This window comes from Otolemur garnettii, unplaced genomic scaffold (genome assembly GCF_000181295.1).
Source record: "Otolemur garnettii isolate 467f Iridium unplaced genomic scaffold, OtoGar3 scaffold00074, whole genome shotgun sequence".
NCBI classification, from domain to species: domain Eukaryota; kingdom Metazoa; phylum Chordata; class Mammalia; order Primates; family Galagidae; genus Otolemur; species Otolemur garnettii.
In genome coordinates, this window is record NW_003852469.1 from 3605322 (window position 1) to 3618534 (window position 13213).

General features: G+C 47.6%; 1 protein-coding gene across 2 annotated transcripts in view; it reads right to left on the reverse strand.

Annotated features, from left to right (window-relative positions):
- Positions 1 to 10190: 10190 nt before the first annotated feature.
- DPYSL2 (dihydropyrimidinase like 2) overlaps positions 10191 to 13213 on the reverse strand; it is a 102059-nt gene continuing 99036 nt past the window's right edge. For both annotated transcript variants that reach the window (XM_003793951.3, XM_012807729.2), the window contains exon 14: positions 10191 to 12733. In XM_003793951.3, the coding sequence (XP_003793999.1) occupies positions 12642 to 12733 (92 nt within the window). In that variant the 3' untranslated portion in view covers positions 10191 to 12641. The remainder of the gene's footprint in view (positions 12734 to 13213) is intronic.

The window sequence follows — 13213 nt, forward strand, 5'->3', positions numbered from 1 at the left end:
AAAAAAAAAAAAAGACACTAGATTGACTGATCTTTCTCTCTCTCTCTCTCTCCCTCACTGTCTCTCTCTCTCCCTCTCTATCTCTCTCCCTCCCTCTCTTTCTCTCTTCCTCACTCTCTCTTTCTCTCTCTCCCTCCCCCATGAACACACACCCAGGACAGGCCATGTGCAGATATACAGAGAAGGCAGCCATCGCCAAGCCTGGAAGAGAACCCTTACCAGAAATCAAATTGGCCAGAACATTGATCTTGGACTTCTATCCACCAAAACTGTGGGAAAATAAGTTTTCAGACAGCTACTAGGGATTGTCTGTTTTAAGCCAGACAATCTCTAGGATTCTGCTGTGGTAGCCTGGGCTGACCAAGGCACCTATAGAGACGTATCAGGAAATTAAATTATACCTGCATTATCGCTCAGTGTTCAGTAAACACTAACAATAAGCATTTGAAAATCCAGATAGAAATAAATATGCCTTCATTTATTTATAGTAATACATACGACTTAATTTATTAACTAGCGGATAGAAATAAACATAAGGCTTTATTCTAGTGGATAGAAGAAGTAAAGTTACTTAAAATGGAAATGGATGCCTTGTAGGTACTGATTGGTACTACAAAGAATTCAAGCATAGGCCAGATAACCTTTGGAGAATGTTGTCCCAGCGATGGTTCAAACATCAAAAAGTGGGTGGCGATTGTGCATTTGAAGTTCCCTTCAATTCCTAGAGTTTTTGAAAGCACGCACTGGGATCTTAAAGTCTCTCTGAGCTGCCTTAATATTCATTTCCTCTGAATGAAGTATCCTCAAACCTATAAAGTGATAATCAGTGCCATTAAAAAGTTGTCAGAAAAGACATCTCTTTTTTGCAATATGTGCTTGTACTACAGCAGATTGTTCACATCTGCCTGGTGATACTATCATGTCATACACACACACACACACAAAGAAAAACACCAACCAACCAGTTATTCCGTGGCTTTGCCCAGCTGTCTCCAACACAATGTAACAGCCCTTCCAAATCCCATCCTTTCTGGCCTATCCTGGTAAACTTCTTCTTCCCCACCTGAGTTGCTGAATGTTCCTTATGCAGGGAGACCCTGCCTAGAGCCTTGTGGCGCCTCCAGGACATCCCACTTAGGACCTCATTCCGGGGTCCCTCTCGCAGGACACAGAATCATCACAGAAGGTCAGACTTAAGTGACCCCCCCCCCACGCCGTCCCATTTCCAGTAAGAAAAGCCACAAACAAAACACTTTGAGGAGAGGAACGGCTCTGGTTTTAGTGCCTCTCACACCTGTAAACTGGGAGCAGCTGTGCCTCTGCGCATGTTTGAGTACCTCTGAATTTTGCCAAAGAGGAACAATGGTCTATATGAGGCTAACTACTCCCAGGGAGAGGTCATTTGCACAGACCCAATCCTGCCCTGCTGGAACCAGCGAGAGGCTGAGAACCGTGAACTTAAAGACTGTGCTGAAGTCGCCCTCTCGTGGACAAAGAAAATCCTGCCTGTTGATCTCTGCAAAACTGTTCTAAAAACTCCAGGAAACAGTAGCAAAACAAACCTTGAACACCCTAAAATCCATTTGATCATTCTAGTGACATCGAGTATATTTACCTGTATTCCAAAATTGGTTGGGAAGTTTATTCAGTGTTCTTGAAATAACACAACGACTAAGAATGCAGGAATGGAGATTTTTAGGACAGCCTGGGTTTGCCTCCCAGCAAAGCCACCTGCCAGCTGTATAAACTTAAGACAAATCACTTGAACTATCTGAGCTTCACTTCTTCCTACCCTCTCTATAGTTCTGTCCTTTTCTGGCTGCTTTTCTCTTTATTTTGGTAAAATTTACATATTATAAAATTTACCATTTTAATCATTGTCAGTGTACAACTCAATGGCATTAAGTACATTTGCCATGTTGTGCAACTATTTCCAGAACTATTTCATTATCCCAAACAGACACTCTGTCCCATTAAACAATAACTCCTTGCTTCTCCCCACCCTAACCCCCCACAACCACTGTTACTCTCTCTGTCTCTGTGAAACTGACTATTTTACAGACCTCACGTAAAGGGAGGTCTTTGTGCTTTTGTGAATGGCTTATTTCATCCACTATTCATGAATATCCTCGAGGTTCATCATACTGTAGCATGTATCAAGGTTTCTTTCCTTTTTGTGGCTGAATAACATGCACCATATGTATACACCACGTTCTGTCCCAGCGCCAAAGCAAACTATATTTCTAAGTGTTCTCTGCAATGCACTGGGAGTTATGAGGTTTTTGCTTTGTTTTACAATAGGAACTATTCCTCATAGTAAATCTATGTGTCTATCTAAGCGATGACCCACCTGATCCTTTTAGGTGGTTTCATCAGTCTTAAGGATTTCACGCACGTGTGTGCAATCTAATCAGGGCTCACCTGACCCCTCCAGGCGGCCCCTCTGCAGACACCTAGAGCTCTCCTCCTGTTTGTCTGTCTTCTCTCTGGCTCTCTGCGCTGTGAACTCTAACCACTTCTGCTCACTGCACTCCCAGCTCGTGTCTGCAGCCCACAGACACTGTCCCATTCTGCCTGTTATCCCCCTGCCTGTACATTGGATGAGAAACTCCCCAGATGGTGGGCTGGGCCAGCAGGTGGCCTCTCCTCCTGTGTCCCATGTCTCAGGATCTTTGTGCTTCCTTGCCTGTCTTGAAAACCAAGATTTCATCCTATAAGGGTACATGTCAATCTCTCTAAATGTAGAATATAAACGTCTTAACACGATAACTAAGAAAAAGACATGAAGGCTATGTTAACCAGTTGGATGAAAGTATTTTGAATTGTATACGGAAACAGTACACAGTACCCCATGATAGTATTAATGTACACTGCTATGATTTAATAAAAAAAGAAAGAAAGAAAGAAAACCAAGATTTCATGTATTTTGGCCAGTTTGTTTGTTTGTGATCGAGTCTCACTCTGTCGCACCAGGTAGAGTGCTATGGCATCATCATAGCTCACAGCAACCTCTAACTCCTGGGTTCAAGTGATCCTCTTGACTCAGCCTCCCAAGTAGCTGGGACTATAGGTCCCCACCACAATGCATGGCTAACTTTTCTATTTTTAGTAGAGATGGGGTCTCACTCTTGCTCAGGGTGGTCTTGAACTCCTAAGCTCAAAGAATCCACCTGCCTCAGGGCCTCCAAAGTGCTAGGATTACAGGAGTGAACCACTGCACCTGGCCAAGTTTTAAAAGTTTCTCTCACATGGAAGTATATATCCAGTTCCTACACTCCATCTAGGCCAAAAGTAAAAGAAGCCCTGGATAGCTGTACACGGTGGTTTCTGGCAATATTGACATCTGGGACTGACCAATTCTTTCTTTGCAGAAAAGAGAACAGAGATCTCAGGAAACGAACAGTGATGTGGAAATCTGTGGGCTCTGCCGAAGAAGAAACACGAAAAGACACAAAAAGAGCCAGGAGGGAAACATGGCCTAGAATAGGACACAAAGAAGGAAGGAAAATATTAGTAATTTTGCATTAAGTTTTATAGACAAGACGTGGGGAAATTGTGTTGGTTTGGTGATGCATTAAAAACATGTATATACACACCACATACATATAATTAATTTTTGTAAGAATTTTGAAAGAGTATATAAAATGATGCCTTGAAAACACTCTGGAGAGGGGACAAAGGGAGACAGATGCGTGAATGCATCGTGATTTTGTCAAGATCTGATATTGGGAGAGGGTTGGCGCAGACAAGATGACAGGCAGGTGGCACTCTTGACCGTGAGGGTCTTGCAGAGGCTGCAAGGAGCACGGCCTCCGCTCGGGGCAGGAGGGACACGGGGAGGGCTGACAAAGACGGAACACCATGGCTTGTAAAGTTCAAATGATTTATTGCATTGAAATGACTCATGCGACTTGCCGTGACAGCCAAGCCTGTGCTAGAGTTCCACACACCATCCTCATCCCGAAAACCTCCTTCCTACCACACAGAACCACCCAGCCAAGCTGGTCTGTGCACGGGGGACGGGGTGAGCTCAGAGGGGATGAAGGTGAAGACCCCCGACAGCCACGTCCTTGCTGGATACCGGCTATTTGCAGCTTTATCTTGCAAGTCCGAGGACCCCAGGCACCCTTCATCGAACCCAAGTGTGGACACCGGGGCAGGGAGGAGAGAACTGACGGTCTTGCTGTTCACAGCAATTTAGGATCAGTCCCTCCTCAGTGAAGACCAGCCGACAGTGGACTTGACAATGAGGCCAACCATTCCTGATGGTCACTTCTCTTGATTTTTTCCTCTCCTTGCAAAGGTTTCCCTCAGCTTCGGAAGAAGCCTCTGAGTCTTGGCGGTGCCTGTGGCTCAAAGGAGTAGGGTGCCAGCCCCATATGCCGGAGGGTGTCGGGTTCAAACTCAGCCCTGGCCAAAAACTGAAAGAAAAAAAAAAGCAGCAGCCTCTGAGTCTGAGTCCTCAGGTTAGTCTGTCTGAGTCAAGGGTAAGACAACCTGTCGATTTACTCGTGGTCTTCTGCGCCCTCTGCTGGAGACATGCGTTGTTTGCCTTTTGTTACTTATTTCAGGCCAGAATGTAGAGAACTGACCCCTCTGTCCAGAGAAGAGAAAGGGGCAAGCCGGCTGCTGGGAGGGGTCGGGGTATCCTGCCTACGGGGTCTCAGCTCCATCTCCCACTCTGTGATCAGTTTTCTTACCCACTTTCCCCCACTCTGACATCCTGCCGTTAGTCCCACTGCCTCTCTGTGGCCCACTGTTAACCTCCCTAGCCTGGGCTCTGTGCCCCACAGGGCCCCACAGCAGGCACTTCAACCTCCCCACTAGTTCCCTCAATTTCCTCCTGCTGTGCCCTTAGATCAATTCCCACCACAGCAGCCCCACCACCACCCTGTCTTAGTCCAGAGCACCACCTCCAAAGGACAGGGACAGTGTCACAGTAAAGAGCCTTCTGACCATCACTGGACTACTCCCGGTGGTCCCCACCACGTGGGACGTCATCTCATGACCCAACCCCAATACCTGGCCTTTCTCCAGGCCACAGCGAAATTCCACCAGCCCCAAGTGCCACCATGCAAAAGGGACAGGGAGTCCAGACCATCGTACGTTCTCCTTTCTTCTCCCCACTGTCACCAGGTGTTGTCCCTCTGAGCATCCGTCCCCCTCTGTGCTTGCTCATTTGACCAAATCCCCCTTCCCAAGCTCTACAGACAAGATCATAATCAGTACACTCACTCATACGGTTCAATAACCTCTCATCTTCACTGGGCCTTCTCTCTTACCCCCTCGCCTTAAAAGAACCCCCAATCCTCCTTTCTAAGGCAAAAGTGTGCTGCCAGTCTCCTCGGGTGGAGCTTCCCCTGCCTCTCGCTCTCCACACTCTTCAGGGGGTGAAGCTGCCTCAATATTCCCTCAGTGCCCGTTCCTCTGGATATGCTCAGCTGTTACCTCCACCCCCAGGGCCCCTTCCTCACTCCCCCAGCACTGGGCTATGCACTGCTCCCTTCAGTAGGTGTTTCTGCAACGCCCATGTGGGCGACTCATCCAGTTTCCTGGTCTTTCAGTTTTGTGATTCATCCTGTGTACCCGCTCAGCTGGCCACTCGGGGGACATTTTATTGACCTGGATGCTCTATTTGCTATGATCACTGACGTAGACACCTTGCTCTCTGAAAACCCTCCTGTCCTTCTGGGTGGCTTGTTCTGACACCCCACTACTTCTGTGCCTGGGTAGCACCAGGACCCCTAGTCCATGGCCCTTCTTCCTGGTCACCAGCTTCTTCCTGCCTTCCTTTTCCACCCTACTTGGATGTCATGGGATAACCGTTCATTCATTTTGTCACCAATAGCCGGACCCTTGACCCTGTGGCCTCCTGTTGTATCTTCTTGGTCAAACTGCGATCATAGATGATCCCAGACGTTGCCCTCTCTAGCTTGGGCACGAGCCCCAGAGCACTGTTACAGAAAACGGCAGAACTTAGCTGGTTGTTCATCATGATAAAAGCTGACTTCAACTGAACACAACGCCCTGAACACTCAGGACTCCTGCTGTGTGTTTTTTCCTCAGCTGCTGCTGTTCCCTTTCTATATCTTGAATCTCTGACCCTCTGTTCCTTGTGTTCCCCTCAGCAGATGTCCTTCCCTCTCACTTCACAGGGAATATGTAGAAACTTACTAATATCTCTCTACCAGATGAATACGACTCCTGTGCACAACACCCAGCCGGCCTACGCACCTGTCCAATCCCACTTTGTCCCCAAGTCCGTCCTTTCTTCTATGCCAGCTGCTCTTGCCTTCTAAGAAAACTTTCCTATCTATACCCTCAGTCTCTCTACTGGCAACACCAGCTAACTCTATCGACACTTAAACATCTTTAAAGATTTTTGTAAAGCCCTCGCCTGACTCTGCATTTCCATTCTGATCCCACTCTATTTTTCTTCTCTTCTTTGGAGCCAGTTTTCTTGCATAAGGGGTCTAAGTCCACTGGATCCATTTTATCACTTCCCACTTACTTTTCAAATTCAGAACAGACCATAAAATGACCTCCCTGTTACTAAATCTAAGAGATGTTTTCCAGCTCTATCTTGCCCAACCCTGTAGGGGTGATTGGTGCCATTGATCTCTCCCTTCTTGTATCAATTTCCATCTCTCTGGTCTTACTTTCTTCCCATCTCTCTGAGGATTGGTCAGCATTCTTCGCCAGCCCTTTCTGTCTAGTGGACTTGGTGCTTAGAATCCCTCAGCTCTGTCCCATCAGCCTGTCTATTCCACGTCCCTCCACATCATCTTCCTAGGCAATCTCTGCATCTATGGTTCCCCTTCCATCTATGTGCCAACGACTCCCAAGTGGTCACGATGAGATAATGGCATCCCTCCCGATGTCAAACCCATACATCCAACTGTTTCTCCAGCCTCACTGGTGTATTTGACACCACCTCAAACACACGTAAAATATGGAACTCACAAACTGCCTTCCCTCACAAATCTGTTTCAACTTTAGTGTTTCATAAACTGGAAACCACCAGCCATTTAGTTACTCCAAACCAAGAATCTAGTGGTCACCTCCAATTCCTAGTTATCCTTGAGCCACTCTGTATCAACAGTGTCCAAGTCTGTTCATTCCACCTCTTCAGTAGCTCTCAAATCGGCCGTCTTCCCTCCATCCCTGCATGATCATCCTTGGGGGGGTTTTCGTTCACAAATGCCCTTCTCTGTGGGCTTGCTTGGCAGAGAGAAGGACAGTGTGGTGTATAGAATCACACCTCCATGAGTCTCTCTTTAGCTGACCATTTGTGGAGAGCTGGACTTCCACAAATCTTGGGTGCCTGGGAGCAACTCAGACACTACTATGGTAGACAATGGGTCCAATTTGGTCTCAGCCCAGAGGAGAAGGCAGACTTGGGAACAGATAATTGTGATCAGTGTTGTGACCAATTGTCGACCACGGGGTCACATAAGCAGAAGAATGTAGCTAATGGGGGAAATCAGAAAGACTTCCCAAAGAATTAACAAGTCTTTGCAACATGGAATAAAGAAAAAAATGGAGATGGCTGCTCCTGCAGTAACCCCCAGCCCAGTTCGTATGATCTCAGGCCCAGTCATCTCCTAGGTCATCAACCTGACCCTTGAACTTAAGCTTTTTATGTAAAGCATATGAGGCCCCAGGTGATTCTTACCCTGATGTTCATTCCCTGATGACCTGGGTCACTGTCAGCTTTTAGTGACTCTCATGTAAATCTGATCTGGGGCTGCTTACTGAAATGCGATGCTTGCAAAGGCTTGTGCCATTGGAATTTTTACCACCCCGTCCTCTCCCTCACTCCCAGGTCTCCATCTTTTCCACCCACCGGGTCCTGCCCTGCAGTTTCCAGCCATTCCTGAACAGGGACCCTGAAAAATAATCCTTTCCCGAGTTGCCTTTAATTGCTTAATTCCACTTTCATAAAGAGTTCTGAATGCTCACGCCTTTTTCTTCCCGGATAACAGGAGGAACACCTACTGGTGGTTGACGAAATATTTGCCCAGCAGTTTGGAACGTAACCTGTTAAAAAAACGTAGCTTTGGGAGGCTGCAGTCTGTCCAGTAGGTGGCAGCAGTGCACGGGGCGTGCAAGCAAGTTCCTGCGCCCTGGAATCCTCCCGGGAACAGAGCGCAGCGCCCCCTGGCTTCCTAACAAGCACCCAGCCAAGTGTGGCTGGATGTGGACTTGCCTTCTGTCCATGAGACCCATGATGATTTGGAGATTATAGAGTTTAATACAAAGAGGAGTGTCAATTTAGCGAGAGTCACTAAAAGGTCGATTACTAGGGGCCAAAGTCTCAGATCCCCCTCTAACCAGGATGACCTTCCCAATGATTGTTGGAGGGAAGAGGTAACACTTCCCTAGTCCTTGTAAGCATCCACTATTACTCTCAGCAATCCCGGGCAAAGACAGGACAAAGAAACAACAGAACCCCTTGACAGGAGCAGTCAGAAAAGCCCCGCGGGCCCCCCCCCCATTCCTCCTTTCCTGCCTGGGGATGCCACCCCCTCTCCCTGCCCTTTTCTCTCTTTCTCTTTCATTCTCACCAAGTTCTTTTATACTTCCATATCCTAATCTTGGTCTAGAGCAGGAGTCCTCAAACTTTTTAAACAGGGGGCCAGTTCCCTGTCCCTCAAACCATTGGAGGGCCGGACTGTGGGCCCAGGGATGACTCAGCTGCTAAGCAGGACAGGCATTGGTGGCAAAAACACCCGGCAGGCTGGATAAATGTCCTAGGCAGGCTGCATGTGGCCTGCAGGCCTTAGTTTGAGGACACCTGGTCTAGAGAAAATCTTTTCTCAGCCTGAGGAGTTGAGAACCTACTGAGCTTCCCACCCTAATAGGCAGAACCCGGATACGTGGGCTGCTGTGTCCACAGGCGTGGGGGGGCAGGAGGCCGTCTCAGGGTGGGGTCAAGCCAGGGTGGGAATGAGAGGAGGATAAGGCTGTGGCCCTGGGGTCCCCACTTTACTTTTTATCCCAGGCCCCATAAATATTACGGGTGACTTAGTGCCCCCGTCTACTGGACAGATGCCATTTCACTGAGTGACAGAAAGAGCTCAGCCCTTGGCAGGCAGGGTGAGAGCCAGCCCCAGACTCTCAGCACCGTGGTGGTTCCCGGAAGACCCAGGACTTGCTGTCAGGGCCAAGGATCAGGATTGGATGTATTTCTTCTGAAGGACTAATTATTTTTATCTGCTGTCACCGTGAATGTTAAAACTGGCCCTATTTCTTTTGTGTGTCTGTTTATTACTGAAACACTCGGCCCTCCCCAGGGAGCTTCCAGCGGTCCAGCAGGCGTTTTGCACTAACCCCCTCGGGCCTTATCTCATTTTTCCTACTCTGATTTTCCCTTCACCCCCATGCTCTTTGTTTATAAAACTTGGGTGTCATGTCTGTATTTTTGCAATCACTTCATATCCTGTTAGGCACAGGGCTGGGTAGAAAACAAAAAGAGAAAGAAGGGAAAGAGGAGGGATGGAAAAAGAGAAAAAACAAATAAAAAAAAAAGACTTCGGGAACCTTAAGCTGGACCTGGGGCGCCCACAGCACACGACCTCCTTGTTCAGTTTTCAGAACCGGTAATGCCAGCGCCAGCTACAGGGGAGCCGGGAACCACACATTAGGCCTTGCTGGGGCGCGGGAGTGGCCCTTTCCCTGGAGCATTCTTGGCAGTGGGTTGAGCATGGAACCCCAAGCCTTCGTGTCCCATTTCCCTGAAGCCCCTCGACTGAGGGATGGATCCAAATCAACTCACCTCAGCCTCAGCTTTCATGCCCCGGTGCCTGGGGATTTCCCGGGGTTAACACTCTGGACAGAAGCCTAGAGCCCAGAGGGGTCGCCCACACGAACCTACACACTCCCACCTGACTCCCAGTTGCAAACTTAGGTGTGCAGGTTGCTCCAGAGGCTGTGTGGCTCTCCAGGATGGGTCCTGTGGATTCTGACACTCAGCTTGCCACATACCTACAGGCCGCAGCCTTGCTGGGAATGAGACCCCATCCTATAGCCTAGACAGAGCCACCAGCAACACGGAGCGAAGAATTCCTGAACTGGCACGGTCGCCAAACCAAAGCCGAGGGCTCCACGAATGCTTCCAGAGAGGGAGTTTTGTTGGAGGCCCAAGCCAGGCAGCCGCCTCCAGAACACCTCAATACAGACACAGCCCGGAAACAACCACATTTTGCTTTATTAGGCGTTCCATGGTAATATAACACAGAGCTTTTAAGGAATAATAAACACGAGACTTGTTTTTTACCATAATTATTTTGCCATTAAGACAGTGGTTACAAAAAAAAAAAAAGTACTCTTCTGGCTACACACTTTATCAGCTTGAGAACTGAAAGTTCCTCCACTCTTGGGTCACAATCACAATTTCAAGGATTAAAAACCATCTATTCTTAAATCCTACACTGTTTTAGAGCATCAAGTCACCGCAGTTAACTCAGTTCTGAGACACTGTCGATTTATTTTAGCAGTTTACATGTGACATTCATTTAACAGACACAAAAAGCAAGCCAACAGGTAAACATGCTTACACAGCCTGCAGGAATCGTCAGGTTTCAAATTGTTTTTGAAGAAAACAATCAAAACAACCAAAATGACCATGACCTTGAACAGGACAAACGGGAAGACTCAAGTGAATACTAAAGAGCTGCAATTGTTCCTTAGAATTGAAACAAAATTACTTGTTTCCAACTTGTTCAAATTTCCTGTGAGTGCAGGTGAGAAAAATAAAAAGCAAATATATTAAGTCAACCAATTATTTTTTTTTTAAAAAAGTGCAATTTACCTTTAAAATAACAAATAAATGACAACAACAAAAACCCGAACCCCCAACCATAACCCCAAAGGCAAAACGTGTGAAGAGAGGAGGGGAAATGATGTCATGCCCTACTTTTTTTGATGTTGTGCTTTACGAAAGCAGATTTGGTTTTAGAAAAGCCTGCAAACGTAACATTGCTTAAGAGAACCTGTAAACACGTCTGGAATGAAATGTGACACGAGTCAGCAAGGACAGGGACAGGCACAAATGGCCAGCTAGTCAGCAAGACAAGGAGAGGGTGGGATAGAGACGTGAGGCCACCTGTGGTCTCTAGGGAGCCACTTGTTTCATTTGTAAGGTTTTTCTCCTCCTGACTGCTCTGACGTGATGTGTCATTCACAAACCAGATTTGTTTTCCCTCTTATAAAGTAAAATGGACTTGAAGTCAAATTTCCCAGTGGTTTTCTGACTGCATAGGGCCTCGCTATATTGCATTACATCTCTTGAAATAATTGGATGAGAAAAAAATAATAGATTCTCTTTTCCCCCGAAGGTGAGAAGCCCCAGTTGTGTTCTGGAATCCCCCAAAGATAAGCAGGTGCTCCGGCCAGATTCCCACTAGCTTAGCACTGCTGAGCTCTTGGCTGCCTTTGGTTGGCTCGCTTGGGCAAACAGGGCTCGATTTACAGGTTTGACTGTGTCTTTAGCCAGCCAGCACCGCACAGAAGAGAAACTCCCCTGTTCCTCAGCCTCAGACTTCTTTGACTTCTCAGCACTGTTTTGGGGTCCATGCCGGGCCCACGCGTGATACCATGGGTGACACGGCTCAGTCCATCCCTGCACCTGGCAAGAGTCTCCACCTCTGACACACATCTAGAGATGGGGTGGGTAGCACCAGTCTTACACAGGCTAGGACAACACATGACTATGGTTGCAAAAGCAACACTCAAATGCCTCGGGTGGGTCCTATGGCCACATCCAAATGGCAGACCTGGCAATCTGAAAAGACAAGAGAGGAAGGTGGGAAAAAACACTGTCTCGGAGACAAGGGCCGGAGAAGACACAAAGAGAGAGAGAGACAGTTGAAAATATTCATGAGCTAAAGAAAAAGAGAGAAAGAGCAGAAAAATGGTGAAGAGATTTCACCTCAAAAGATTTAATTTGCAACAAAAATCTAGGACAAAAAAGCAAGCCTGCCCTTTATCAACAGTTGACCCAGAAGGCTATGGAATGGCTATTATGTGGACGTTTTGGAGCCTCTCAGGATGGACGCGAGCTTGCCAACCATCCTGAATCAGCTTGACGGTTACATAATTGCATCATTAGGATGTCCAGTTCAAACCCCTTGTATTAATAATGAATTAGATTTTCCAATTTAGTATTAAAAAAGAATCTCCCCCACCCCACCCCCCTGAACCCCTCCCCAGCCCCACGAAGAAAACTCTTTTAAAAAAATTTAAAAAGAAAAGAAAAAGGCAGCTCTGGGCAATTCACTTCATCTTCCCCACCCACGAAAAGGAAGAAACTAAGGAGCACGACGGAGGCTCGAGATGAAGAACACCCTCGTGATTTTCTCTGTTTCGCATGTCTGAGTGTTGGATGCAGTTCCGTGTGTGAGCTTGGTGGACAGACTGGGGTGTGATATTCGTAGATGTGGAGGGAAGTGGGGGAGCAAAATCAGTAACTCTCGGTGAGAGACGGAGTGCGGGGCCCAAAGAGGGGGTCCCCGTGAACTGGTTGCCCCACAGTAACTATCACAGGCTCTTAAACAAAAAAAAAAAGGAAGGAAGGAAGTCTCAGAATGTCCTCAGGTGTCCCATCCCCCATCCCCAAGTGCAGGGCGAGGCAGGAAGCTCTAGCCCAGGCTGGTGATGTTGGCACGGCCACCAGGGGGAGCCACGATGCGCTGGGTGGTGCGGCGGGGAATGTTGTCATCGATCTGAGCGCCTGGAGAGAGAGAGGACAGGACAGAGGGTAAGGGACTGCCGCGCCAGTGTCACAGAGTTCCAGCTTCAAGTCTTAATCACGCAGCGTGGGAGGAAACGTACCAGCCACAATTTCTGTCCTTCCCTCTAAACCTCATAGAAAATTCAAACTACAAAAAGGACATGGAGCCAAGGTGGGCCAAAGAATCAGCCTGTACCTGTGGAAGCCAACTGGATCTATACTAGAGAAACCGAGACTATGTAGAAAACGCCCCTCCGTCGGGGACGCCACGCGTTCAGTGTTCCCACGTGGCTTTTCTTTGGCCCCATCCCCTCCTCTCGGGTGTTCTATGTCCTTAAACCTACATGATAATCGCAAGAAGGGCTAACAACTGTACCTTATATCCGAATGGCCTGGTGAGACCAGATAGCACAGACGGGATCGTGCCCATCTTACTTAACGGCAAAACTAAAGTTCATTACTTTTTTAATTTTTTGAAAA